At 47.0% G+C, this 27,292-nt stretch overlaps 1 protein-coding gene across 1 annotated transcript in view; it reads left to right on the forward strand.

Annotated features, from left to right (window-relative positions):
* LOC121636075 (NLR family CARD domain-containing protein 3-like) overlaps positions 1-26,722 on the forward strand; it is a gene marked incomplete at its 3' end in the record, with an annotated part of 44,419 nt that extends 17,697 nt beyond the window's left edge. Inside the window, exons 5-8 of the mRNA XM_041979401.1 lie at positions 14,060-14,233; positions 15,600-15,773; positions 26,015-26,064; positions 26,196-26,722. Of these exons, the coding sequence (XP_041835335.1) occupies positions 14,060-14,233; positions 15,600-15,773; positions 26,015-26,064; positions 26,196-26,722 (925 nt within the window). The remainder of the gene's footprint in view (positions 1-14,059; positions 14,234-15,599; positions 15,774-26,014; positions 26,065-26,195) is intronic.
* Positions 26,723-27,292: the final 570 nt, after the last annotated feature.

The raw sequence follows: 27,292 nt of genomic DNA on the forward strand, positions 1-27,292 counted from the left end.
CCTTACCACCAGGGCTGTTTGAAGAAAGCGACTTATACATCAGAAAAAGATGGAGGCAAGTTCAGTATATTTCCGATCTCTTCTGGAAACGTTGGATTCGTGAGTATCTGCCCTTGCTGCAAGAAAGGCAGAAATGGAGTCATAGGAAAAACAATCTAAAACCTGGAGACATTGTGACTATAATGGATCCATCTGCCCCACGGGGATCATGGCCCCTTGGAAGAGTGATCAAGGCACATGCTGACAAAGACGGGCTGGTACGCTCAGTGCGTCTACAAACAAAGACAAGCATTGTTGAGAGACCTGTCACTAAGCTCTGTTTATTACACGAGTCTAATAATCAGTAAATCATTTGTGGTCTAGATATTTGGACATTATGATTATCACTCGTATTCATGTTAATGATTATGTGGCTCCTTATTTTTTCATTTTGAATTATCATGTCTATATGCCATTAACAATTAGGGGCCGGTGTGTAGGAGCCATTTTAAGCACTTGTATTTGTTTGGGCACTAGGTGGCAGCATTGGGTAATCTATGGCGCTGCTTATTTAAGTGGGAACCTTTCTGCAGGTGACAGGTGTTGCTGGTGGGAAGGTGAACACAGTTTTTGACCGTTCACTGTTCATTGATTGTTCACTCAATTCTTACACCTAATGTTGGACAGAAAATGAAAGACGTTGCTGTATGGGAAAGAGCGGTGAGACCCGCAATTTGTGGACTTATTGAGCACTTTTAGTAATAAAAGAACAAAACAAACAAAAGATGGCTTGGACTTGGATTTTGTGCACGAGTGTGACAGCGACGACGACGCGTCAGGAAAGTTCCGATTAGCAATACCTCAGGCGCTTTAAGCAATAGGCTTAGCACCTTTACAATCCTTCATGCTGGTTTGTTACAACACCACAGGGCAGAGACCGTTGATGTTATAAACATAGCTTATTGGGCACAAAATTAAAAAAAACAAAGCAAAAAAAAAAAGCAAAAAAACAGAGGTCATTATTTTTGGTAAATCTGACATGCTGGCAGGATGCAGCAGCATTATTGGTACCCTCGACTTATTTATTCATTCTTTTATTAAAAACCTTGGTGTTTTATTTGATCTTAACCTCAAATTTGACAGGCAGGTTTGTGCAGTAGTCCAGTCTAGCTTTTATCAGCTGAGGCTTATCAGCAGAATTAAACCTTTTTTTTTTTTTTTTTTTTTTTTTTTTTTAAACCTGTCTTGTCCAGCATCGTTGCAAACAGAATGATTGTCTGGCTGCTGTCTGGTGCTGGGCAATTTTACTCTATCAAGCAGGGATTTATACTACATGTATAAAGTCCCTCTTGATGACATGAAAAACTTTATTAAATCAGACTCTTAATGCTGGACTCGACCGGAGGGGACAGAGAGAGAGAGAGATAGAAAAGAAAGTAGAGAGAAGAGGGAGGGGAGAGAGAGGGACAGAAAGGGTGTGGGGAGTGCGGGTGGGGACTTAAAACATTATACAGAAAACCATGTAATCCATACTACTTGCAACATATATAGCTAAGATCATCCTGGCCAGTAGGTCATTACACAACTAGTTGATAATAGTAACAATAATAATAATCACAATAATAGTAATAATAATAATAGTGGTAGTAATAATAATAAGAGTAAGAGTAATAATAATAATAATAACAACAGAAATAATAAAAAAAAAAGAAAAAAAAATATGATAATAGATATAAGTGAAACTGCTGTATTCAAAAACACGCGCAGAGAAACCTGTGTGGATATGCTGGAGAACTCGGCCACATGGCGACGCAAAGACTGTGTGGAGACGTTCAGGAAGGAGTGACCATGCAGAGTGATCATGCAGATGCCACCTCACTTGAACAGAGGCCAGAGTCAGGCCAGCGGTCCCGAGACCCAGGCCACCAGCCCCCCCGTAGGCTACAGATCCCGACCGGTCCACAGAGACGACCACTCGCCCGCCCAGGAAGGCAGCAGCAGGAGACCCCAGCAGGAGCCGCCCCGCGGACACAGGGCACCGGCAGGCCGAGGCCAGCAGTACCCGACCCCCCCGGGCACCGGCCGCCCGGGACAGACGGGGCAGAGGGCCCGGGCCCAGGAGCGCAGGGACACCCCCCCCCCCCCCCCACAGGCCGAGGGCCAGCACGCCACCCGGGGGGACCCGGCCCGCCCAGACGGCCACCGCCAGAGGCCAGCCCCACACCCCAGCGCCCAGCCGCACACCCCGAGAACCAGTCCTGCCCCCCCCCCAGACCAACACACACAAACACACACACTCTCCTTCCACTCCTCCATTCATCCTCCCACACATACACCATCCAACCCTTACATACTCTGTCCTCCCACACACACACACCATCCTTCCACCATCCATCCTTCCACACACACACCATCCTTCCACCATCCATCCTCCCACACACTCACCATCCTTCCACCATACACTCTCCCACACCTACCCCATCCTCCCACACACACATCATCCCTCCACCACTCATCCTCCCACACATACACCATCCTCCACCTTCACACCTCCCACACACACACACACACACCATCCTTCCACTACCCATCCTCCCACACATACATCATTCTCCTACACATACACCGTCCTCCCTCTCCGACACCAAACATCCACCTTCACGTACCCCATCCTCCCACACACACACACACCACCCCTCCATCACCCACTCTCCCAAACATACACCACTCCCCCACACACACACCATCCTCCCTCCCATACACCATCCATCCTCCTGCACACACACCATTCTTCCACCATCCATCCTCCCACACACTCCCCATCCCTGCACCATACATTCTCCCACACATACCCCATCCTCCCCCACATACATCATCCCTCCACCATTCATCCTCCCACACCCACACCGCCCCCCCCTCCCACACACCACACATCCACCTCCACACACCCCACCCTCCCACACACACACACCATCCCTCCACCACCCATCCCCCCACACACACACCACTCTCCCACCCACACACCACCACCCCCCCCCCCCACATACACACACACACACACAAACACCATCCCCCCACCACCATCCTCCCGCCACCCCACGCCGCGGGGGGACAGCCCCAGCCAGGAGGCGAGGAGACACGAGCCAGGCCCCCACCCCCCCCCACCCCGCCCCAGTCCCCCACTCCCCACCCCCAAAACAGCACCTTCCCCCCAGGGCCAGCAGCCAAACCCCCCGGGACAGCCCGCCCACGCCCCGGGCCAACGCGACAGGCCACCCGGCCCGCCCCGCCCCCGGGCCATCCATGGAGACAGGGGCGCTTGAAGACCCCATCGCCCCTCCCTCCCCCACTAGTGAGGGAATATATTATGTGCTGTTTGCAATTAAAAAAAGAGGGTTAAAATTGGGGGGCAGTAACTGCATTGAGGAGGGGGTGGGGCCACCTGAGCAGTCCCACCCACCTGACCTCGCATGTTCCACCCCCCAAAACGTGTTTGTATGTTGCAAATGTTATTTGTGCTCAGTGACTAAGTGGAATTAAAAGCTGGGAGGCATGCTGCCGCTCGGCGAAGCAGCGGGGCCACTATGATGACCCCCCTGCCCCACCCAGCGCAACAAGCACACCCCCCACGACCCTACCTGTGTATGTAGTGAAGAGTGGGGAGGGGAGGGGTCAGGAGATGTAGGTCCAGAGGGGGGTAAGCCTCCCCCCTGGAAGACGACCCGCCAGTGGCTTAGGGTGCCCCCGTCCCCCGCCGGCCCCGAAGGGCGTCACAGGCCCAGAGCAGGCACCCCAACCCAGGCACGCCACGAACCCCCCCAGGGGCCAGCCACCAGCCCAAGGGGCCACTTTCCTCTTTCTGAGTGGGAGGGGGGCGAGGCGAAGGAAGGGAACCCCAGGCCCCCGCCCCCAACACCCGGCCAGGGCGCCCCCCAGAGGACACGTCCTAAGCCCCTGCAAACGCACACACTTTTTTTTTTTTTTTTTTTTCTCCCCAGCCACTCACACACACTCTCACACACCTCTATATACCAACACCTCAATACGTGCACATACCTCCACACACACACGTCACGCACATACCTATAAACACACACACCGGTGCCCACATACACACACACTCTCATACCCCTCCATACACATACACCACTACACACACACTCACATACATACCTGCATATACACACAAGCACCTCCATACATACTCACGCCTCCACCCACTCCTTCACTCCTCCACACACACCTCGACCTCCACGTGCACACACTCATATATACATACCTTCACACACACCCACATCCCACATAGACCTCCACACACACACCCGCACACTACTCACACACACACATACACGCACACACCCAGACCTTCATACACACCCACACACACATACGGCACACACGTCCCTCTACACCCACCCACACACCAGCATACCCACACACACACACACACACACCCACCTATATACAAACACACCCCCACCCAGGTTCCGGGGCTGCGACCAAGCACCAGGGCACGGACCAACCCCCGGCACGGCACATCGGGACGGGCCCAGCCCCCCCCAGCAGCGGCAGACCCCACACCCACAGGAGCGGGGGGAGACCCGACACCCCAGAGCCCGGGGCCCCCACCCGGCCCACCCCGGGCCCGACCGGCCACCCGGCCAGGGGCCGACGGACACCGACCCAGGCACCCCGGCAGCCACCCCCCACCGCCACGAGGCAGCCCCACCCCGGGGCCCACCCAATGCCGCCCGCCCAGACCGGAACCCCCAGCCGACCCAGCAGCGGAGCAGCCTAGATCCCCACCCAGGAGACAACCGGAGACCTGAAGCCACCAGGGACCCCCCACCCACATCCGCCCCCATCCCAGCTAAGCCGCAATCCTCCACCTACATTAAGTGATGTAGCCAGTCACAGGGGACCAGAGGGAATGAAAGTCATCTGACTGGTTCCTGGAGGAGGCAGACATTGTCTCAATGCTGATGTGATCTAACAGGAGATTTCTAAACTGCTGGATAGACAAATTATTCTTATCTTTCCAGTTCACAAGAATAGTTTTCTTTGCGATGCATAAGACTGCGAGGACCAAGTTTATGGAGTGTATTCCTATGTTGGTGTCACCCAGGTCGCCCAGTAGGCAAAGTGTGGGGTTTGCAGGAAAACTAGTTTTAAACCATTTTGAGAGATCTTCACACACCTTAATCCAGAACCTTTGGACAGGTGTGCAGGACCACAGCGCATGGATGTAGCTATCAGAAGTGTTCTCAGAGCAGTGTGGGCAGATATCTGATGGTGAAAGGCCCATCCTGAACATCCTGTGTCCTGTATAATGAGTTCTATGGAGAATTTTGAATTGTCTTAGTTGTATATTTGAATTCTGAGTCATTTTAAACGTGTTTAAACATATTTGTGACCATCTTTTCTGATCAAAGTTATTAGATAAATCATCTTCCCATTTTGAAGTTGGGAGAGATATCCTGTCTTCTAGCTTTGCAAGTAATCTATATATTTTTGATAATAATTTTGGAGTATTAAGATTCAAGAATTCTGCTATTCTGACAGGAAGCTGCAAGTCTAACTGTACAGGGGTATACTTCTTACATATAATTGATTTTAGTTGGTGGTACTCTAAGAATTTATTGCTGTTGATTCCATACTGTGAGACAATTGTGTTGAAAGATACAAAGTTTCCATTTTCTATTATCTGTCCTAACTGTTGTATTCCTTTAGTCTTCCATTGAGTGAAGTTTATCATCTTTTTGTTCTGCAGGATGTCAGGGTTGTTCCAGATGGGTGTAAGTCTACATGGAAAGAGGGAAGATCTGGTTATCTTACAGAATTCCCACCAAGCCATTAAGGAAAAACGGATGTTAAGGCTTTTAAAGCACTTATATGGTTTAATGGTTGAGCTGATGAACGGCAGGTCAGAGATGACTAAGTCCTCACACAAAGCCTGCTCCACATCTAGCCACGGCTCATCCAGATAACTGGGTTTGAGCCACTTGGAGATGTACTGCAGCCTGTTAGCTATAAAGTAGTTATTAAAGTTTGGTAGGTCCAGTCCTCCTCTATGTTTAGTCTGCTGTAAGGTTTTAAGACTGATACGTGACGGCTTGTTTTTCCAAAGAAACTTGGATATGAAAGAGTCCAGAGATTTAAACCAACTGGTGGAGGGTTTAGTGGGTATCATTGCAAATAAATAATTAACTTTAGGTAGGATCATCATCTTAATGGTGGCAACTCTCCCCATTATTGAGATGGGTAAGCGCCTCCACCGTAATAGATCATCTTCTATTGTTTTTAGTAGCTGAACATAGTTTAATTTTGTTAAATCTGATAATCTGGGGGAAATATTTATACCTAAATATCTAATGTTTCCTGTCTGTATTTTGATATTAGGGATGTTTTGTAGGTCACAGTTGATGGACATGGCTGTAGTCTTAGACCAGTTAATAGAATAATCAGATATTGATGAGAACTTATTAATAACTGTGATTGTCTCAGAGAGTGATGTTTGTGAGTTCTGAAGGAAGAGTAATACATCATCTGCATAAAGACTTATTTTATGTTCTATATTTTTGCCCTGGATTCCTTTAATTTCTGTATTTTGTCTAATAGCAGCTGCTAACGGCTCTATGAAAATGGCAAAAAGTGAGGGGGAGAGTGCGCAGCCCTGTCTGGTGCCTCTCTGTAAGCGGAAGCTTGGAGAAGTTTGATCGTTGGTTTTCACACATGCATTTGGGTTATTATATAATATTTTAATCCACTCTATGAAAGAAGGTCCAAACCCAAATTTGTCTAGTGTTGCAAATAGAAACTTCCAGTTTACCCTGTCGAAGGCTTTTTCTGCATCTAGAGAAATGATTGTGGATTCTAGATTATGTAAAGTAGAGTAATCTATGAGGTTAATTAGTCTACGCGTGTTAGTAGATGAATGTCGACCTTTTATAAAACCTGTCTGGTCCGGATGTATTATAAGAGGGGTTATTTTTTCTGTCCTTCTGGCAAGAGCTTTACTAATTATTTTCAGGTCTACATTTATTAAAGATATGGGACGGTAACTGGATGGAAGTGTGGGGTCTTTGCCTGGTTTTAGCAATTAACTAAGTTCATATTTTGCGGTATTTTTTGTTTTTCCTGTATTTCTAGAATTAAACCTTACCTTCCCCGTGATGCCCTAGAAAGGGTTATTCACGCTTTTATTTTCTCTAGACTGGACTACTGCAACTCCCTTTATTCTGGGATTGATCAATCTCTCTGCACCGTCTCCAGCTGATTCAGAACTCAGCTGCCCGCTTACTAACGGGTACTAGATGGCAGGAGCACATTACGCCAGTGCTGCGATCCCTTCACTGGCTGCCTGTTGCTTTTAGAATTTCTTTTAAACTCTTACTCTTGACTTTTAAATGTTTACATGGTCTAGCACCTGTTTATTTGTCCGAGTTGCTTCACCACCACCGTCCTGGTAGGGCACTGAGGTCAGAAAATCAATTCAGGTTAGTAGTCCCAAGGACTCAGTTAGTCACTCGGGGAGACAGAGCTTTCTCCGTGGTGGCTCCAAAACTTTGGAATGGACTTCCTCTCTCTGTGAGGTCTGCCAAAGATTTGAATAATTTTAAATGTCTTTTGAAAACTTATCTCTTTACTTTGGCTTTTAACCCTAGAGAGCGGGATCATTAGGCTAGGTCTTTTAATTATATTTTTATCTGTCTGTTTTACTGTTTTAAACTGCTTGTTTTATTGTGATTTGATGTTTTATTTGTCATCATTTTATCTGTACAGCACGTTGGGTACCCTGGGGTACGAGAAGGTGCTATAGAAATAAAGGTTGATTGATTGATTGATTGATTAAAAAAAAGAAATCACACATAATTAAAAGTATGGGGTTGGGACCAGCAACAGCAGCATCAAACCAAAACAGGAGAAACTCACATGCTGAAGAAAAGCCACCACCAGGATAAGGGAAGCTGCCTCGGGTCCCAGCACCTGCATACAAAATATACAATACAATACCATATATATATATAAACTTTATAAAAATTAAAAATGCCCACAAGATATAAATAAAAGGGCTGTAAATTTGCAATAAAAGGAATCCGGGAGGTCAAGGTGGTACAATGTGCTGGACCTTTACCAGGGACAATCCTGAGACCAAACATATGCACGAGCGCTGGACTGCTCGTGCAGTCTCCTAAAACCAAAACATAATCTCGTAGAGCCAACGCATGGGTTGTCGTAGAGCCAGAACAGCAGGCCACCAAGGCTTAATGGGTCCGACAAAGGATCTGTCCTATCCAGCACCCACCAGTGCAGCGTTAGTGAATCTCGGAGGGGACGGAGGGCAACCAATGACACTCTCCCTCTGCAGCACATAAAAAGCCATGTGCAAGGAACTACACTAAATGCAAAAGGCATTCCAATCAAACTTACCACACACTGGCAGTAGCGCACCTGAGCGCCCCGCACCACAAACATCTCCCCCAACACAGGCGATCACCATGCTACTTCCAAATACGTGTGGTCAAGGCTGCCACGCCAACCTAGCACACAGTCACACTGCCGGGAAGGCAGGGGGAGAAGAGTGCAAGTGTAATGCATAATGTGTGTAATGTGAGCCATGAACTCAATAGCCCAACGCCCCACAGTGGCCTGGAGGGAAACACCTCCTGCCACACATGCATTTATTTATATTAATATTGATGCCAATTCAGATCAAATGTCCTTGTGATGGTAAAATAAAGACAGACAGAACAGCATATTATGTCAACAAATACATACATTGGGATGCAAACTCCTAGAGCAATGATTCCCAAGCTTTTTTAGCTTGGAACCCCATTTAGATATCACAACACTCTGGCGACCCCAGACATTCAAAACACAGACAATTTTACTTACTTTTATACCACATTTTGGCTATTTCATGTATGAAAAGTTGTTTTGAATTAAGTTGTAATGGTGTCTCCCTGAGGACCCGGAAATTCAGCCACACACACAGTGATAGATTCCAAGAAAGTAATTTATTCAGTCTGGGTAATGGAGGAGATGAGCAGGGTTTGGTCCAGTAGGAAGCGGTGGTGCCTTCCTCAGGTAAAGCCGGGGATAATATCCTGAAAGGACTCCAGAAACAGTCAGGATGATCCACAATCCAAACGAGCAGAGATTTAGGAAGCCAAGAGTCATAAACAGGGGTAGGAGGCAGACTACTTAGCTGGGGCAGGCGAATATCCGTAGTCGTTCCAAAACAGGTCAAAATCCAGGAGAGCACAAGGCAGGAGCAGTCCGACAGGGGATGAGGCAAGAGAAGTCCAAGGGCCGTAACTGGGTCAAACACAGGAATCAGAAAACAAGAGTAAACGCTGGACATCAACACGGGAAAACAATGCTGACCATCTGGCAGGGAAGCAAGGACTGGAGTGAGCTTAAGTAGGGAGGGGAGCAGGTGAACAGAGTGAGTAATCAGGGCTGCACCAGGTGGAGCAGATGAGCGTGATGAGGAGCTGTAGGCCCAGCAGAGCAGCAACCATGACATAAGTGTTGTGTATTATTTTATTTTATCTAGATGATTTGTTTTAGTTTTAGTTTTTAGTTTGCATCCATGTGTAGCTGCCCATGTGTTTTGTGTTCACTGTAGTTCACTTGCAGCTCCTGGATTAGTTCATAATTCTGTCTGCTTTAATCAAACTTTCAATCCAACTGAAATAACTGTATAACATATCTAAGTTAGCATAAATTCAACTTCACACACAATTCTATTAATAAGTGGCTATGGTTGCTACATGCTAAGAAGCTAATATAAGATAGCCAGCCACCAAGCCTTTTCTGAGTGCTTTTGGATGGGGGAGGGGTCTGTGCAGCATTGACTCCACATTGAAAAGTCATTCACGTCGGTCTTCAAAGGCTCCTACCAGAAAACTTAGCTAGATTTGTCACTTGTCACTTTTGTGAAAAAAAAAATCGTTAGAGGGGTCTGAAAACTTGCTAAATATAGCGACAAAATCACTAAGTTGGCAACACTGAGGGGGTGTGTCACTGTGTGCAACGGCGGAAGAGCTGAGAAGGAGACAGGATTTGACAAAATCATATCATATAATAATGTAATTTTCGTCCTGTCTTTGCTTGTGAACTTAAATGTCCATAGATTTTAGCCCAGTTTTATTTAGTGAACTACATCTTTGTCTTGTCTTTATTAGTCCATGAAAATGCATTCTGTTGTAGTCCCAGTTATTGTTTTTTAATGGGGGTTTTAGTCTCGTCTAGTCTAGTTTTCGTCCAGTGAAAAATGTGCGTTGATGAAAACTAAAAAATATTTTTTTAGTTTTCGTTAACGAAATTAACACTACAATGCTGAACAGGACAAGTTTTTAAAAAAAAAAAAAAAAAAAAAAAAAAAAAGAGTTTGGATGAAGTTTTTCACCGTGGTCTCGGGGTCCTCTTCTGTCTGCTCTGGAATCCCTGTTCATACCAGATTCTCTCTCATGTTCCGCACCTGCAGATCGATCACTCTTTCTTTTATCTTAATTTCCTCAGAGAGTCGGCTCAAGCTCTAGGTGAGGGATTTTATCAGCTCTCTGAGGCTGGCATTTTCTGCAGCCAGGGTTTCCACCTACTTCTGGCAGAATTGCAGTGATTTGCGTAATGCCTAGGACTCTGTGGAGGATCTCCACAAGGCTCAAACGTGCGTCAAAACTACTAAGTTTCTTATCTATAGAGATAAGAACGTCTGAGTCATTCCCAGGTGATGAAATAGCTCCAGGTGAATCCTCGTTTAGCTGTTTCTTGGCCTTAGATAAGGTGGAGGGGCTTGATGTTTGTTTGGCTTTCCCATGACGATTCTGCGTTGCACCGATATATAAAAGCTGTCAGGCTGGCCGAATCCTCCCTGCTGTGCTCCAGAGTGGACCTTAAAAGACATAATTTGACTGGCAAAAATACAACTAAATGAATTAATGATTGGGCATGCCTTGTTTGAATCTACCATCTCACCAGACCTACATCACTAACAACATCAGCTTTTCTTTATAAATTTCAGTGAATTTTACTTCAATATCCAAAAATGTTGTATAATATGTGAACTCACAAAATTTACATCACAGAAAACTACCACTTTCATCATAAAAAAATCTAAATAAAAATTCAAGGTTTTAAATTAATTTAAATTTGGAGATTTTAAGTAATGTTGTCGACTTAATCACTTTTATTGAAAACAAAAATCAAAGGGCAACTCTGAAATCTGTTCCTACCCTTTTTTAATACTCTTTTTTTTTTTCTTTAATCACAGCATCGTGTTTTAAAATGCACATTGATCCTTGCCATTTTTAATGTTATTGATGCATTAGTTTGGAGAGAAATCATAAAAAGGATTCCTCATGCATTCTCTTGATCATAAATGCTGGGACTGCCAAATCGAACACAAGCATCATTAATGTGTCATCTGTCAAGAGGATGAATGACCTTAAAAATTTGACAATTTGGTTACAGAAGTTACAAAATTAGTCACCCAGTCTGGAGTAAAATGCTCTTGTCTTACTCAGTTCAGTTTTAATTCAGCTTTACTTTCATGTCTATTCACAAAAATATAGCCTCAAAACACTTTTACAGGCACATCATTGCAGTCCAGTTCTCCCTTTCCTCATCCTCATCCTCATCTCTAAATACCACAGTCATCAGGAAACTTCTGAAGTGGCCTCTGTGCAGTAGTTGAAATCCGTGGTGTGGAGGGGGAAGAGCAGGGGAGAGAATACAGTTCCCTGAGGGGCCCCAGTACAGCAGATACTGGTGTCCAAGTCCAGGTTACTAACCGATGAGGATCCAGAAGTGGTCTGAACATGAATCAGAACTGTTCCAGTCTCTCCAGGGTTGTGTTGTGTGTCTGTAGTCCTTTAAGTTACGAGGATATGGAGAGTTTGTTTTACTCGGTGATGTGGTCAACAATGTCTAAGATTGTAATAAATACACTCCAGTGTTTTGTTTGTAAGCAGGCTACAGCAGAGAGGACCAGGTAATCCATCCATCCATCCATTATCTTAACCGCTTAGTCCATTTTTGGGTCGCGGGGGAGCTGGAGCCTATCCCAGCATATTTAGCAGGTGAGAGGCCTGGACAGGTCACCAGTCTGTCGCAGGGCCAACACAGATAGATAAACAACCATTCACACGCACACTCACTTCCATTGAGAATTTAGAATAACCAGTTTACCTGACATGCATGTCTGGCATGCATGTCAGCGAGAGGAAGCCGGGGAACCCAGAAAGAACCCACGCATACACGGGGAGAACGTGCAAACTCCACACAGAAAGGCCACCGCCCCCTGTTCAAACCTCGCCCCAGCCAAGGCTCAAACCAGCGACCTTCTTGCTGTGAGGCTGCAATGCTAACCACCTGGCTGGATATCTCAGTTGGTAGAGCATCCATCTGCCATGTGGGAGAAAAAGCGTCTGCTAAATGAAAGTACTGATGTCAGTAATTTAGTCATTTGTTCTAATTTATTAAATAAACATGTACAGATACATCTGAGATTGGTAGCAGTTTATTTAGTGTTAAATAATATTTCTTTCTAGTTGTTAGGTACTCCAGCTGGGTGGACGGTGCAGAGGGTCACAATCACCACTATTTAGGATGTGAACAAGGAGTTGTGGGGAATAAAGACCGTCTGGACAGACATTGGGACAACAATTAACAAAATCATTGTGTAAGAATAAATAAAAGGAAATCCACCTCTTGTGTGCTTGATTAGCGTTGCATCATTTCTAGACCTCCAGCCTCCAGTCTGCGTCCCGCTCTGCTGGAATGACAGACCAAAGCTTAGAATGTGCATCTTTATTCATTTCTGCAAACAGCTTTAATATATAACACGTGGTTTGAAAGGTAATAGTGCATTGTGTACAAGTGCCTCACATTTCACAGCATTTCCTTGATTTTATTGTGTACCGTTGGTGTCGAGGTTTCCCGTTTCTCTAGATTCTGTGTGTACACCTGGGTCAGAGTTGCCGTGGAAGAAGGAATATTTTCCCATCAAGTTTGGTTTTCATAAATCCCAAAAGTTGACTATATTCGTTGAATGCCGGTTTTTGTTCCTACGCAAGCTTGATAAATAAGACCCCAGGTGATTATTAAGATGGGATTTGCACCAGAAGTTAAAGTGACAGCTTATTGAAAAATCTTTCTGATAAAAAAAAAACAATGCTTAAAACTACAATTGGAATAGACCAAATGAACCTAGTCATGCTAGAAGTTAAACCTCCCCTTTTTGGTAAATCTACATTTTCAAATATTAAATGAGCTAAAACAGGTTGCCAATAAAGTGTCTGATCCATTGCATGTGACAATATTTGGTGCAGATGTAGCAGCCATTTGCTAAGAGTCAGTGAATTCTGGGCTCCATGTATGGACGGGGTTATAGGTTCCTACTAGGGGTCCATATGCAGCGTTTTGTGTTTCCATTTGCAAACCTGTATCAGACCATGGATATGAATAACTAGGATCCTGGTTTTCTCCAGGAATGTTATGTTTCTCCTGGAATGTTATGTTGACGGATGCTCAGTCCCCCAACCCTTTCCCCACCCTCCTCTTGGGCGGTGGACTTTTCCTGGATCAGCTCACAAGGACGCCCCACTATCATCAGGTGGCAGAGACTGGAGAAAGGAACTGGGAGAAAGTTCACAGGCTTACTTATTGCTCACACACGTGCACCACTTTCACAAACACCACTAAAGACACACCTCCTCTGATGATTTACTACCTAGGTTACCCCCCCCCCCCCCCCCCCCCCCTAAAATCCCCCCCACCCCTCCCCCCTCCACTTCCCTCCCAAGCAGCGGGTCAACTGGAGCACCACGAAAACGCACTTCTGGGACGTGCCGCACTTCTGGGACGTGCGGGACACGCACCCGGTATAATTCCGCCTTAACAGCTACAATAAAAAGCAAAATATAGAAAGTGACAATACAAAATAAGCTGTTTAAAAGTTAAAGAAACATCAAAAGCTAAGAGGTGACTGCAGCAGGCTATTCACAGGTTGGTGCATGTACACTAACTGTGTATAAAACTTTCTCCATAATTTTATCTTCCTTTTTCTCTCCAGGCTGAGTGTGTGTGGTCTCTCAGAGAGAAGCTGTGGACCTCTGTCCTCAGTCCTCAGCTCCCTGTCCTCCAGTCTGACAGAACTGGACCTGAGATACAACGACCTGGCGGACTCTTTAATGAAGAAGCTGTGTGATGGACTGAAAAGTCCCAACTGCAAACTGGAAACTCTCAGGTTAGGATTTATCATGAGTTTTTAATTTGCGTGATGTGGAAGGCCAGAGTCGCCATATTAGGCTATTATTGTTTTTTTTTTTTATTTTTATGTCAGTTTTATACCAAGAGGAACATCCGTAGACCAGAGAGAGAAACTGGGTGACACAGCATTAACAAGCTGGGCGGCCGTCTAATCAGTTTCTGGCAGACATTCGATTTATGGCACACCACCGGAAAGCAGTGTTGGCTTCTGGGTAGTGTAGTTCTTTATTTCCTTGGTTACAGTGTAGGTTTATTGAGTGAAAACTACAAAATGGCGGTGCCTGTGTTTTTTTTTGTTTGTTTGTTTTTTCCTTCTTTTGTTTTTCCATTTGCTCCCGTTAACTTTTTATCCTGTACTGTCTCAATCACGTGATTAATAGTAAAATTGACTCCCATCCCATGGGAATCTTATGGGAATCCCGTGAACCATGGGATTCCTGAAAAAATGTCAGCCTCTAGAACAGAACCCCCCCCCCCCCCCCCCACACACACACCACCACCCTGCATTTGAATAATCTGTTATCACAAGAAAACGGTGTTAAAAACATGCAAGCATGACCAGTTTCTGTAGGATAATTCTGTGTATTTTATTTCTCTTTAAAGAAAGCACAGACTTACCGATTTACATTTGTCCACATGGAGAAAGTGACTCAGCAACAATAAAGCATGGTATAAGAAGAAGTGTCTTGGACTGGTGCTGTATACCTCATCTGTTCTGACCGGACCATGTGTGGAGGCTGCACATATATAAATCAGTGCCTAATGCTCATCTCTGAGGTCACAAGTTGGTCCTTCGTAAACTGACACCTCTGTTATATGGTTGGTTTTATTCAGCTACCTTGCTTGGTACAAAATTGCTACTTTGGCACTTAGGGGGTTAAAAGGGTCAGTTTAATATAAAATAATGTGCACAGAAGAAAAGAAAAAAAAACAATACTGACATCTTGTGTGCACAAGAAAGAGAGAGTATGTCATGCTCACTATCTGGTATGCATGAGAAGCTAAATTTCCTTTGCGCACAGAAGTCCATTCCTTACAGTCACCCTCACTAAACTTAGTTAAAAGAAAAGAAAAAAAAAAGGAAAAAAACAAAGAAAGAATAAAACCTCTCTTCTTAGGACAGTTTTAGAGGGTAAAGTGAAATTATTTTACCAACACCTCTTTTACCAATTACATACATGTAAAATGAAACAGTCCACAAACAGTAAGAACACTATGAAACAGGTAAAACACTGTGGAGTTACACCTGATTTTCTCTACAGGTGTTCTTTGAGTCGACATTCAACATGAGTGCTGATTCAGTCTTTTCACGTCTTACATTTTCTCTGTAACTTTCTCTCCAGGCTGAGTGCGTGTGGTCTCTCAGAGACAAGCTGTGGACCTCTGTCCTCAGTCCTCAGCTCCCAGTCCTCCAGTCTGACAGAACTGGACCTGAGTAACAACGACCTGCAGGACTCAGGACTGAAGAAGCTGTGTGGTGGACTGAAGAGTCCAGACTGCAAACTGGAAACTCTCAGGTCAGGATTCATCAAACTAAAAGTTTAAAAGAGTTTTTATTCATGAGTAACAAACTTGTGGAAGATGTTTGTATGAATATCAGATGTTTGTGTGTCTCTGATTTAGGTCTCTTACACCACAACTTTTTTCTTCATAGTACATGTGGGAGGATGTGGATCTGTTTTGATTTTTTTTTTTTTTTTGGAGCGGGGAGGTTTGTTGTGTTTTTTTTTTTTTTTGGCGGGGGGTTGTTTGTTTGTTTTGCTTTTGTTTGTTTGTTTTTGATAGTTTAATGTTAATTGTCCAGATTTCAGAGCATGAAATATGAATGTTTCTGGAACTTCGGTCTCATCCATAATGAAATAGTATCAGGTCATTTATTTATATTTACCCCACTGAGCATGTTGTAAACAGAATAGCCAGCAGAGTAGTGGCTCCCTCTGTTGAAAATTCAAATGCTCTATAATAGTAAGAGAACAAAATGCCAAAAAAAAAAAAAAAAAAAAAATATATATATATATATATATATATATATATATATATATATATATATATATATATATATATATATATATATATGTGTGTTTGTGTGTGTGTGTGTGTGTGTGTGTGTGTGCCCTGTCCCCTGTGCTCTTCTGCATAGGTCTGAACTCCCTCAGCCAAATAATCACCAAGACTTGCTATGGATACCGACTCAGGAATGGGTCCAGCATCAGTCACCTCCTCTACATGGATGACATCAAGCTGTACACCAAGAGTGAGCAAGACATTGACTCACTGATCCACACAACCAGGATCCACAGCAATGACATCGGAATGTCATTCGAACTTGAGAAGTGTGGCGGGATGGTGACTAAGAGAGGGAAGGTAGTCCATACGGAAGATGTCTCACTCCTAGACGGCAGAATAGCAGACACTGAGGACAGCTACAAGTACCTTGGAATCCCACAAGCAAATGGTAACATCGAACACCTCCGAAGGTGGTAGAGAATAACCGAGCTAAGATCCTGTGGGACTTCCAGATCCAGACTGACAAAATGGTAATGGCAAACCAGCTGGACATTGTGGTGATGGACAAACAGCAGAGGTTGCATCGCAATACCAAGCGAGTGCAACATCAGGAAAAAGGAACATGAGAAACTGGAGAAATACCAAGGCCTGAAAGAAGAACTTGAGAAGGCCTGGAAAGTGAAGGCAACAGTGGTGCCCGTGGTCATCGGAGCACTTGGGGCAGTAACCCCCAAGCTGGAAGAGTGGTTACAGCAGATCCCAGGACAAACCTCAAACATCTCGGTCCAGAAGAGTGCAGTCCTAGGAACAGCCAAGATACTGCGCAGAACCCTCAAGCTCCCATGCCTCTGGTAGAGGACCCGAGCTTGGATGGATGAGACCGCCCACGGAGGGCAAGGGGACTATTTATTTATTGATTGATTGATTGATGGATTGATGGATTGATGGATGGATGGATGGATGGATGGATGGATGGATGGATTGATTGATTGATTAATAGATTGATTGATTGTGTTAGAGCAACCTCACACTACCTCCACCAAAAGGATAAAAGATACAAACTCCCCTGAAAACATGATCTGGTGGATCTCTGTAGAAACCTGGAAATTTGACATTTGTCAAACTGAGTCATGAAGTCCTAAACTTGGAGCAAATGAAGACACAAAGCCAATAATGTGAAACAGGTCCACATGTGATGACATTCAGCTTTAGTTTCACAGCAGTTGTCTGAGTTTCTGTCATACGTGTTGTTTTCTGCAGCCTGTCAGGATGTCTGATCACAGAGGAAGGCTGTGCTTCTCTGGCCTCAGCTCTGACCTCCAGCCCCTCCCATCTGAGAGAGCTGGACCTGAGATACAACCATCCAGGAGACTCAGGAGTGAAGCTGCTGATGGTTGCACTGAAGGATCCACACAGACTCAGGTATGGAGAGGCTGCTGCAGCCACACAATGTCAGATAGAGGAGGAAAATCTGCAGACATTTCTCTGTCCTTCACTCAGTCCTGCTTCATGCTGTATAAGAGTGTTATATGAACCATCACACATGTAGGAGCCTTTTTCCTTTGCTCACAGCAGATATGTGAGTAGGAGAGTCTCCAAGGAGAACATCTGCAGGAACAACAGTGATAACTGTCTGTTGCTCAGAGTTTCTTCAGTCTGGAAACATCTCTGCAGGTTAAAGGGACATTCTGTCATAGAAACATCTTTTCTGTCCTCTGACCCTGGATCAGACACAGAGATGATCCAGGAAATGTTAGCTTAGCTTAGCTTAGCACAGATATTTATAAAAGCGTGTGAACAGTCATGTTCTTGTAAAGTTCTCTTTAGAAATCAGTCCATGTGGAAATGTGCACGTGTTGATCAGACCTGTATTCCTATCTCTGTATAGACACATTTAAACACATGATGGATGAAAAGCTTCCCATGAATGATGATGCTCAGTGATTCTCCCACTTACTGGAGGCTCCTGATGCTGAATCACAGCAACAGACCCACAACATGAATTTAGATGAGACACATATAGAGCAGGAAGTATTCTGGTCCCTGAAGACTCGTTCCCTCTAGATTCTTTCATTCATGTTGTTTTCTGTTGGTGCCGGTGCTCCGTGCAACGTCACACATGAGTGTCGTTGCAGTTTTTATCAGTTTCCTTCAATTAGCTGCACACAGCTGATCACAATGATGGAGACAGTCAGTGGAGCCCCTCCCCCTGATCTGATCTGAAAAGAGGAGTTAGACAGGAAAACACAAGTTCTTTACTTCTTCATGCTCCTGAAGTCTGGCTTAGTGTTTGATGATCTGGACTCATAATGAGGACATGAATGAAAATGACTGAGAGAGTCCCTGGATTTATGTCCATACTTTGTCACTTTACACTCAATATTCACTCAGCAGTCACATGACTTAAATGTAGGTTGTTTTACCAGAAAATGCAGCGTCATCCTAAAGATTTCAGACCTGCCGGTGGACTGGATTCCTGTGGGACTGGATCAGGAGTCTTCCTGTATCAGTGCTGCTGATCAGTGGTGTGAATAGATGATAAGGACCTACTGGAGCCACTAGGAGGCGGAGTAGAGCCCTACTGTGTGGAATGGACTGATAACTACTGATAATGCTGGTTCAGTCATGTGATAACAGCTGAATCGGGTGCTGGAGGAGGTGATGAAGATGGCAATGTGTGTGTGTTGTGACAAAGATGATGATGGTTACATCAGGTTTGCTGGTTAACGTGAAAGGACTCAGTATGTTCACAGCTGATGTTGAGGAAGGATGAGACAGACTTTCCTGAATCCTGTCACATCCTGTATTTCAGCAGCTGCAGTTCCATGTCTGACCACCAGAGGCAGTCTAACCTCTCCTCTTCACTCAGGACTTTAGAGCTTTGATGATCCATGGTGCTAATTCATCCATCCATCCATCCATTTTCTGCCGCTTATCCAGAGTTGGGTCGCGGGGGCAGCTGCCTAAGCAGGGAAACCCAGACTTCCCTCTCCCCGGCCACATTCACCAGCTCATCCGGAGGAATCCTGAGGCATTCCCAGGCCAGCCAAGAGATGTAATCCATCCAGAGTGTCCTGGGTCTTCCCCAGGGCCTCTTTCCAGTAGGACGTACCCGGAACACCTCACTAGAGAGGAGGCATCCTAACCAGATGCCCGAGCCAACTCATTTGGCTCCTCTCGATGCGGAGGATCAGCAACTCTACTCTGAGCCCCTCCCGGATCACCGAGCTTCTCAACCCTATCTCTAAGGGAGAGCCTGGCCACCCTGCGGAGAAAACTCTTTTCGGCCGCTTGTATTCGCGATCTTGTTCTTTCGGTCACTACCCACAGCTCATGGCCATAGGTGAGGGTGGGAACGTAGATCGACCAGTAAATCGAGAGATTTGCATTTTGGCTCAGCTCCTTCTTCACCATGACAAACCAATGCAGAGTCCGCATCACTGCAGATGCCGCACCGATCCGCCTGTCGATCTCCCGCTCCATCCTTCCCTCACTTGTGAACAAGACCCCGAGATACATGAACTCCTCCACTTGGGGCAGGACGCTATTGCAGACCTGGAGAGAGCACTCCACCCTTTTCCGGCTGAGGACCATGGTCTCGGATTTGGAGGTGCTGATTCTCATCCCAGCCGCTTCACACTCGGCTGTCAATCGCTCCAGTGAGAGTGGAAGATCACGGCCCAATGAAGCCAACAGAGCCACATCATTTGCAAAGAGGAGAGACCTAATACTGAGGCCACCAAACCAGATCCCTTCAACAACTCGGCTGCACCTAGAAATTCTGTCCATAAAAGTTATGAACAGAATCGGTGACAAATGGCAGCCTTAACGGAGTCCAATCCGCACTGGAAACGATTCTGATTTACTGCCGACACTGCGGACCAAGCTCTGACACTGGTGTTGTTGGAGCACTGCTTTCCCATCCTGAGCCGCCGGATGGTGGACCAGAATCTCCTTAAAGCCATCTGGAAGTCATTCTCCATGGCCTCTCCAAATTTCTCCCATGCCCGAGTTTTTGCCTTAGCGACGGTCGAAGCTGCGCCCCACTTAGCCCGCCGATACCCATCAGCTGCCTCTGGAGTCCCACAGGCCAAAAAGGCTCGATAGGACTCCTTCGTCAGCTTGACAGCATCCCTTACTGCTGGTGTTCACCGACGAGTTTGGGAGTTACCACCACGACAGCCACCGATGACCTTATGGCCACAGCTGCGGCTGGCCACCTCGACAATAGAGGCACGGAACACAGCCCACTTGGACTCAATGTCCCCCACCTCACCCGGGACATGGTTGAAGCTCTGCCCGAGATGGGAGTTGAGACTCTTTCTGACAGGGGACTCTGCCAGAAGTTCCCAGCAGACCCTTACAACACGCTTGGGTCTGCCAGGCCTGTCCAGCATCCTCCCCCACCATCTGAGCCAACTCACCACCAGGTGGTGATCAGTTGACAGCTTCACCCCTCTCTTCACTCGAGTGTCCAGGACATGCGGCCGCAAGTCCGACAATATGACTACAATGTCGATCATCAAACTGCAGCCTAGAGTGTCCTGGTGCCAAGTGCACATGTTTTTTTTTTTTTTTTTAACTTGTCCTGTCCAGCATCATAGCAAGCAAAATGATATTCTGGTTGCTGTATCGTGCTGAACAAATTTGCTCTGCCAAGGGGAGGCCTATGGGTAAGGCTCCTCTTGATAATCTGATTCATTTATTTATTTACTTTGAATCACGGAATCTATGTAATCTTTGCTGGACCTGACAGGAGGGGACAGAAAAAGATGAAAAATAGCAAAAATAGCAAAAGGGAAAGAAGAAAGGAGCCAAAAAGATCACAGACAGAAGGACAACCCTTCAATCCATACCATCACCAGACAACAAACTGTTACACCTGTACATGAACACACCAGAAAATTTCCTACAACTTTTACAAAAGCAGAAACACACACAGAAAAAAACAGGGATGCCAGTCATTAAGAGTTTTTAAATAATAACCAAATCAAAAAGACATAACAGCGACCAGATACAAACTCACAGGAAAAATACAAAAAAAAAAAAATAAATAAATAAATTTAATAATTATCGCTTAATATTAAAAACCCACTAGACAACTCAGTGACTGTGTCAGCATGCAGAGCATGAGAAACAAGGAGTGATCAGATCATGCAAATGCGACCACGCCCCCACGGAGGCCAGAGGCAGACCAGGGCCTGGGCCGGGCCCTCAGCAGCAGACCCGGAGCACCAACCCAAGCCACCTCACCACAAAGACGACTCCAGCCCCACCCGAAGGGCGGCAGAGGAGAGCCCCAGCAAGAGCCCCTCACGGTCTCGGGGCACAGGCCCCAGTGGGCCAAGATCAGCAGCCACCGGCCCCGCCAGGGACCGGCCACCCAGGGCAGCCCAAGCGAAGGGCCCAGGGTCCCAGGAGCCCAGAGGCGGCCGCCCCACCCCCCAAAGGCAGAGGGCCCGCAACATGCCCAGGAGGACCAGGCCCCCCCAGACAGCCACCCGGCGCAGGCCAGCACACACCCCGATGTTCCAGCCGCACTCCCCGGGAACCAAGGTGCTATCGGCCCCCTCCCCCCACTCCCCACCTACTTCAATCTGTACCCCATATAACCCCATACTCACACCCTCCCCCGCGCCGCACCCACAATCACTCACCACCACATAGTCGCGCCACACACAACCCACCCACCATGCCCCGTGGGGGACACCCCAGGCGGACCAGCAGACAGCGAGCCCCAAGCACCCCCCCTTGACCCAACCCCCACAGAGCCAGCAGCCCACCAGCGCAGCCAACCCGGCCCCGGGGCAACCACCCCCACCGCCCGCCCCAGCCATACACAGGGGGAGCAGGGGTGTGAGAGGTCCCCAATACCCTCTCCCTCCCCGCTCCTGACTGTTTATGTAGTGTGTGTTGTGTGTAATTAAAACTGAGGGGCAGTGACTGCAATGAGCCGGGAGCCGGGCCACCTAAGTGGCCCCGCCCGCCATGCCCCGCATGCCATGCCCCCCAGGTGTTGTTTGTGTGTTGTGTTTCTTGTGTTTTGGTGTCTCGGTGCAATTAAAACTGAGAGGCGAGTCGCCACGGGGTGGATCCAAGGAGACCACTGAATGGTCTCCTCCATTCCACCCCGCATGGCTCCACGCCTCCCAACTTCCTACGTGTGTGTGTGTGTAAGACAGAGAGAGCGGGAAGTAAGAGGGGTCCGGGGATGTACGTCCAGAGGGAAACAAACTTCCCTCTGGATGATGAGCCTTTGGTGGCATTAGGCACCCCTGCTCCCCAGCAGGCCCCCCAGGGCAAGACAGGCCAGGAGAGGCCGCCCCCACGACCGGGCCATTCAGGGACCGCAGCCAGTGAGCCGCCACCCACCCCAGAAAATACCCACCCTCCCACACCCCTAACGGGGAATGAGAGGATAAGGACAGCGGCAGACCCATGGCCCACCACCCCCAGGCCCGCCCAGCACCCCCCCCCCCCCCCACATGCACACTTAACCCTGCCCCAACCACACACAGAAACACATGCACACACCTATTCCCTTGCACACTCCCGCTCATCCTAACTCACAGTATGCCCTCTCAGCCCCACCCAAAAAATATAAACACTCACACAGCATCCAACCCTCCCACTCTCACTCCCCAGACACACCCACACTCATCCTAACACATGCATACGCATGCACAGCGCACACAAACATACCCCCACATCCACACAAACATCCTCCAAAGTATAGACACACACACACACACAACATACAAGCATCCCTGTCTCACACCCCAGCACCTCCCCCTATAATCCCCCAAATCCCACTCAGCCCCTCCTTCAAACGACAAGTGCACATGTTGGCACTCTTATGTCTGAACAAGGTGTTCGTTATGGACAGTCCATGACGAGCACAGAAGTCCAGCAACAAAACACCACTCGGATTAAGATCAGGGGGGCCATTCCTCCCAATCGCGCCTCTCGCTGTCAATGCCCACGTGGGCATTGAAGGCCCCCAGCAGAACGGGGGAGTCCCCAGAAGGAGTGCTCTACAACACCCCCTCCAAGGACTCCAAAAAAGGGTGGGGACTCTGAACTGTTGTTTGGTGCATAAGCACAAACAACAGTCAGGACCCGTCCCCCCACCTGAAGGCGGAGGGAGGCTACCCTTTCGTCCACTGGGGTAAACCCCAGCATACAGGCACCAGGTCGGGGGCCAATGAGCATGCCCACACCTGTTTGGCGCCTCTCACCGGGAGCAACTCCAGAATGGAAGAGGGTCCAGCCCCTCTCAAGGATAGTGGCTCCAGAGCCCAAGCCATGTGTCAAGGTGAGTCCAACTATATCTAGCCGGAACCGCTCAACCTCACGCACCAGCTCAGGCTCCTTTTCCACCAGAGAGGTGATGTTCCACATCCATAGAGCTAGCTTTTGCAGCCATGGATCAGAACTCCAGGGTCGCCGCCTCTGGCAGCCACCCAGCTAACACTGCACTTGACCCCTATGGCCCCTCCTGCAGGTGGTGCCCACGGGAGGGGAGGCCCAAGTCACCCTTTCGGGCTGAGCCCAACTGGGCCCCATGGGCAAAGGCCCGGCCACCAAGCACTCGCCTCCATGCCCCACCTCCAGGCCTGGCTCCAGAGAGGGTCCTCGGTGACCCACGCCCGGGCAAGGGAAACCCGGGTCCTTGCTTTGTCATCATTATAGGGGTGATATGAGCCGCACTTCGTCTGGTCCCTCTCCTAGAGACCTGTTTGGGTGACCCTACCAGGAGCATAAAGCCCCCGACAACATAGCCACTAGGATCGTCAGGATGCACAAACTCCTCCACCACGATAAGGTGGCAGCTTAGGGAAGAGGTGCTGATTCAGTAATTACTAATTCAAGAATCCATCAGATGATCAATCAGCTTCAATAACAGTGTAGATGTTGGAGTCAGTAGAAGTTGGTGATGTGGCTGCACTTCAAACTGGAATTAATCAGCAAACTGGATCAGATGTGGAAGAACTGTCGTGAGTTGATGCTGCTGATCCCTCTGATTTGTTCCTGCTTTAGAAAGAAATGTGTTTGTGTCCACACAGCAGCAGGATCTGCAGGAATAATGTGAGGGAACAAATCCTCAGTGTGATGATGAAGCCGCTGTTAGTGGTCAGTAGGAAACAAGCCGTCACAGCTCCAAACACACACATCATGGCCTCAAACAGAGTCTCTGACAGTCATTTAGCTTCATGTGCAGGAAAAGAAGCCACTTTAACATTTCTCAGCTGAGTCACAACAAAGAATCTGAGCCAATCTGCTCTGCAGAGGAGATTATTGTCAGAAGCTGATCAATAAGACTTCAGGGCAGAGAGAAGATGCAGCTTTGTTTGTTGGAGGAGTCTGTACCAGTTTGAGATTGAAAGAGTAGATGAGAGCCAGAAAGTCAGTTGCCTGTGGTGTGCCAATGTGAATGTTCATGTCTGCCATGACAATTAACGGCGTGCCATCATCAGGAATGTCAGAGAGAATCATGTCCATTTCAGAGACAAACTCATCTATACTGCCACCCGGAGGGTGGTAAATGACCAGAATGTATGCAGTAATGGGTGTAGAGCAGGGCTACTCAATTCGGTCCTACGAGGGCCGCAATCCAGCAGGTTTTCCATGTATTCCTTTACCAACACACCTGAGTCAAATTAATGAGTTATTGTGTAGAACCTGATTGGCTGTTAGAGCCACCTAATTTGACTCAGGTGTGTTGGTGCAGGGATACATGGAAAACCTGCTGGATTGCGGCCCTCGTAGGACCGAATTGAGTAGCCCTGGTGTCAAGACCTTTACTGCATGATACTCAAGTGATGAGCAGTTAGCCATAGGACGGACAGAAGTAAAGGTCCACTTTTTAGAAATAAGAATGCCCGTTCCACCTCCTCGTCCAGCTGAGCGAGGTGTTTGCATTGACAGAAAGGGCAACTGGCGTAGCTGTGTTTTCTGGACGGATCCAGGTCTCAGTCAGGGCTAGGACCTGAATATCAAAGAGATTTATCAATGAACTGATAAATTCTGCTTTGTTCACTGCAGTCTGACAGTTCCAGAGATCGAAGGTAACAGAGGATGTGGCTGACATGCATGCCACTGGAAAGGACAGGTTTTGCGGATTGCGGTGTCTACGGGTGAAACGCCTTGTTCTGTACCCATGTCTGACAGGGATGGGTTTTAAGCACATTGTGTGTTGATTTGGTTGTGAGGAGGTTTAAGCTTGTGCCCTTGCTCAGTAGCCTTGCGCAGGTAGACTTGCAGGTTTTTACCCTATTTGGTCTTATCGCAGCATGGGCTGAGACAATGTCTGAAGCCTCGCTGACGCTTCAGCGCACCATGTGTGGTAAAGTACCTGGAGCTGATACAGCTGGTGTCGCTTTGCTTGATTGCAACTGGCTGAAACCGCCTCTATCTGCTTTGCCCTGAGCAGTACACAGTGGGTGGGGCAGCCTCAACTGGTTGTGGAAAGAATGTGCTTAGATCAGGAGTTTCTGCAGAGTTCTTCATCTGTGAAGAGATGAAAAGGAGAAGATGGTTGAAAGAAGAAACTGGGACTTCCACAAAGCAGTTTTGTTGGTGTGGGTGTGGACCAATCAGCTTCCTGATTCTGCTCCTTCTAGTCTGGAGATGCTCCAATCAGGTGGACGTGTCCAGATGTTGGACTGTTCCTTTCTCAGTGTAGAACAAAGTGTGTATGAGAGCCATGTAATGTCCATGTTAGCATGCTCTGACCCCCTCCTCCTTTCAGGGTGGAGCCTGCTGGAGAACCATGGTTGAGACCAGGAGGTCTGAGGAAGTGTAAGTGTGTTTTTCATTGGATTCATCACATTCAACCATCTTCACACTGTCCCATCACTCATTCATCAGTCAACATCAAAGTGTCAATAGATCAATAACTGCAGCTGGATTGTGTTTGTTCTCTCCATCAGATTCCTGTCCACTCACCATCCACATGGACACAGTGAGCAGAAACCTCAAACTGTCTTACAACAACAGGAAGGTGACACATGTAAAGGAGCTTCAGTCATATCCTGATCATCCAGACAGATTTGATGATAGCTGGTGGTCTCAGCTGCTGTGTGAAAATGTTCTGACTGGTCGCTGCTACTGGGAGGTCGAGTGGAGAGGAGGCGTTTCTATATCAGTGAGTTACAGAGAAATCAGAAGGAGAGGAGGCATTGAAGACTGTTGGTTTGGATTCAATCATCAGTCCTGGAGTCTGAGATGCTCTGATGATGGAGGTTACTCTGTCTGGCACAATAACAGAGGAACACCCATCTCCTCCTCCTCCTCTTCTTCTTCCTCCTCCTCCTCCTCCTCTGTCTCTAACAGAGTAGCAGTGTATGTGGACTATCCTGCTGGCTCTCTGTCCTTCTACAGAGTCTCCTCTGACTCACTGATCCACCTCCACACCTTCATCACTACATTCACTCATCCTCTCTATGCTGGATTTGGGTTCTGGTCTGGTTCCTGGTCTGGTTCCTGGGTGTCTCTGTGTTGAGTGTAAAGAGTGTGATGGTAGCAGAGAAACTCTGACTGGTGAACAGATAGTTCAGTCTGTACATGTCTGTCTCTTTCACTCAGAAACATCTTTTCAGATTCATGGATTCAATCAGTTTGTGTGTGAAACTCTTCTAAATGATTCCTTGGAAACTTCTTCCTCTTCCAGTCCTTTAACGATGGAAGCTGTGCTTCTTCCAGGATCCACATGTTGTTTCCAGTCAAAGCTTCACACTGAATATCAGGATGTTGTGTTGACTTCATGTCAGCTGCAGTTAGTTCCACTTCATGATGCTGGAAATGAAAATCCTCCCAGTGTTTCACTCTTAGTTTGTTTGCTTCATTCTGTCTTTATTTGGACTTTCTGACATTTTCACATGTTGAATTAAAGATTCATTTTCACATCACAAATTTCATGTTTTGCTTCATTTTTCACCACAAATGTTTGACTTTCTACTTGAAATGTAGAATTTAAAGAATTTTCATTCAAACTTTCACATATAAATTTTATCTTTATTTTCATTCA

The sequence above is a fragment of the Melanotaenia boesemani genome, assembly GCF_017639745.1.
Source record: "Melanotaenia boesemani isolate fMelBoe1 chromosome 2 unlocalized genomic scaffold, fMelBoe1.pri SUPER_2_unloc_4, whole genome shotgun sequence".
NCBI classification, from domain to species: Eukaryota; Metazoa; Chordata; class Actinopteri; order Atheriniformes; family Melanotaeniidae; genus Melanotaenia; species Melanotaenia boesemani.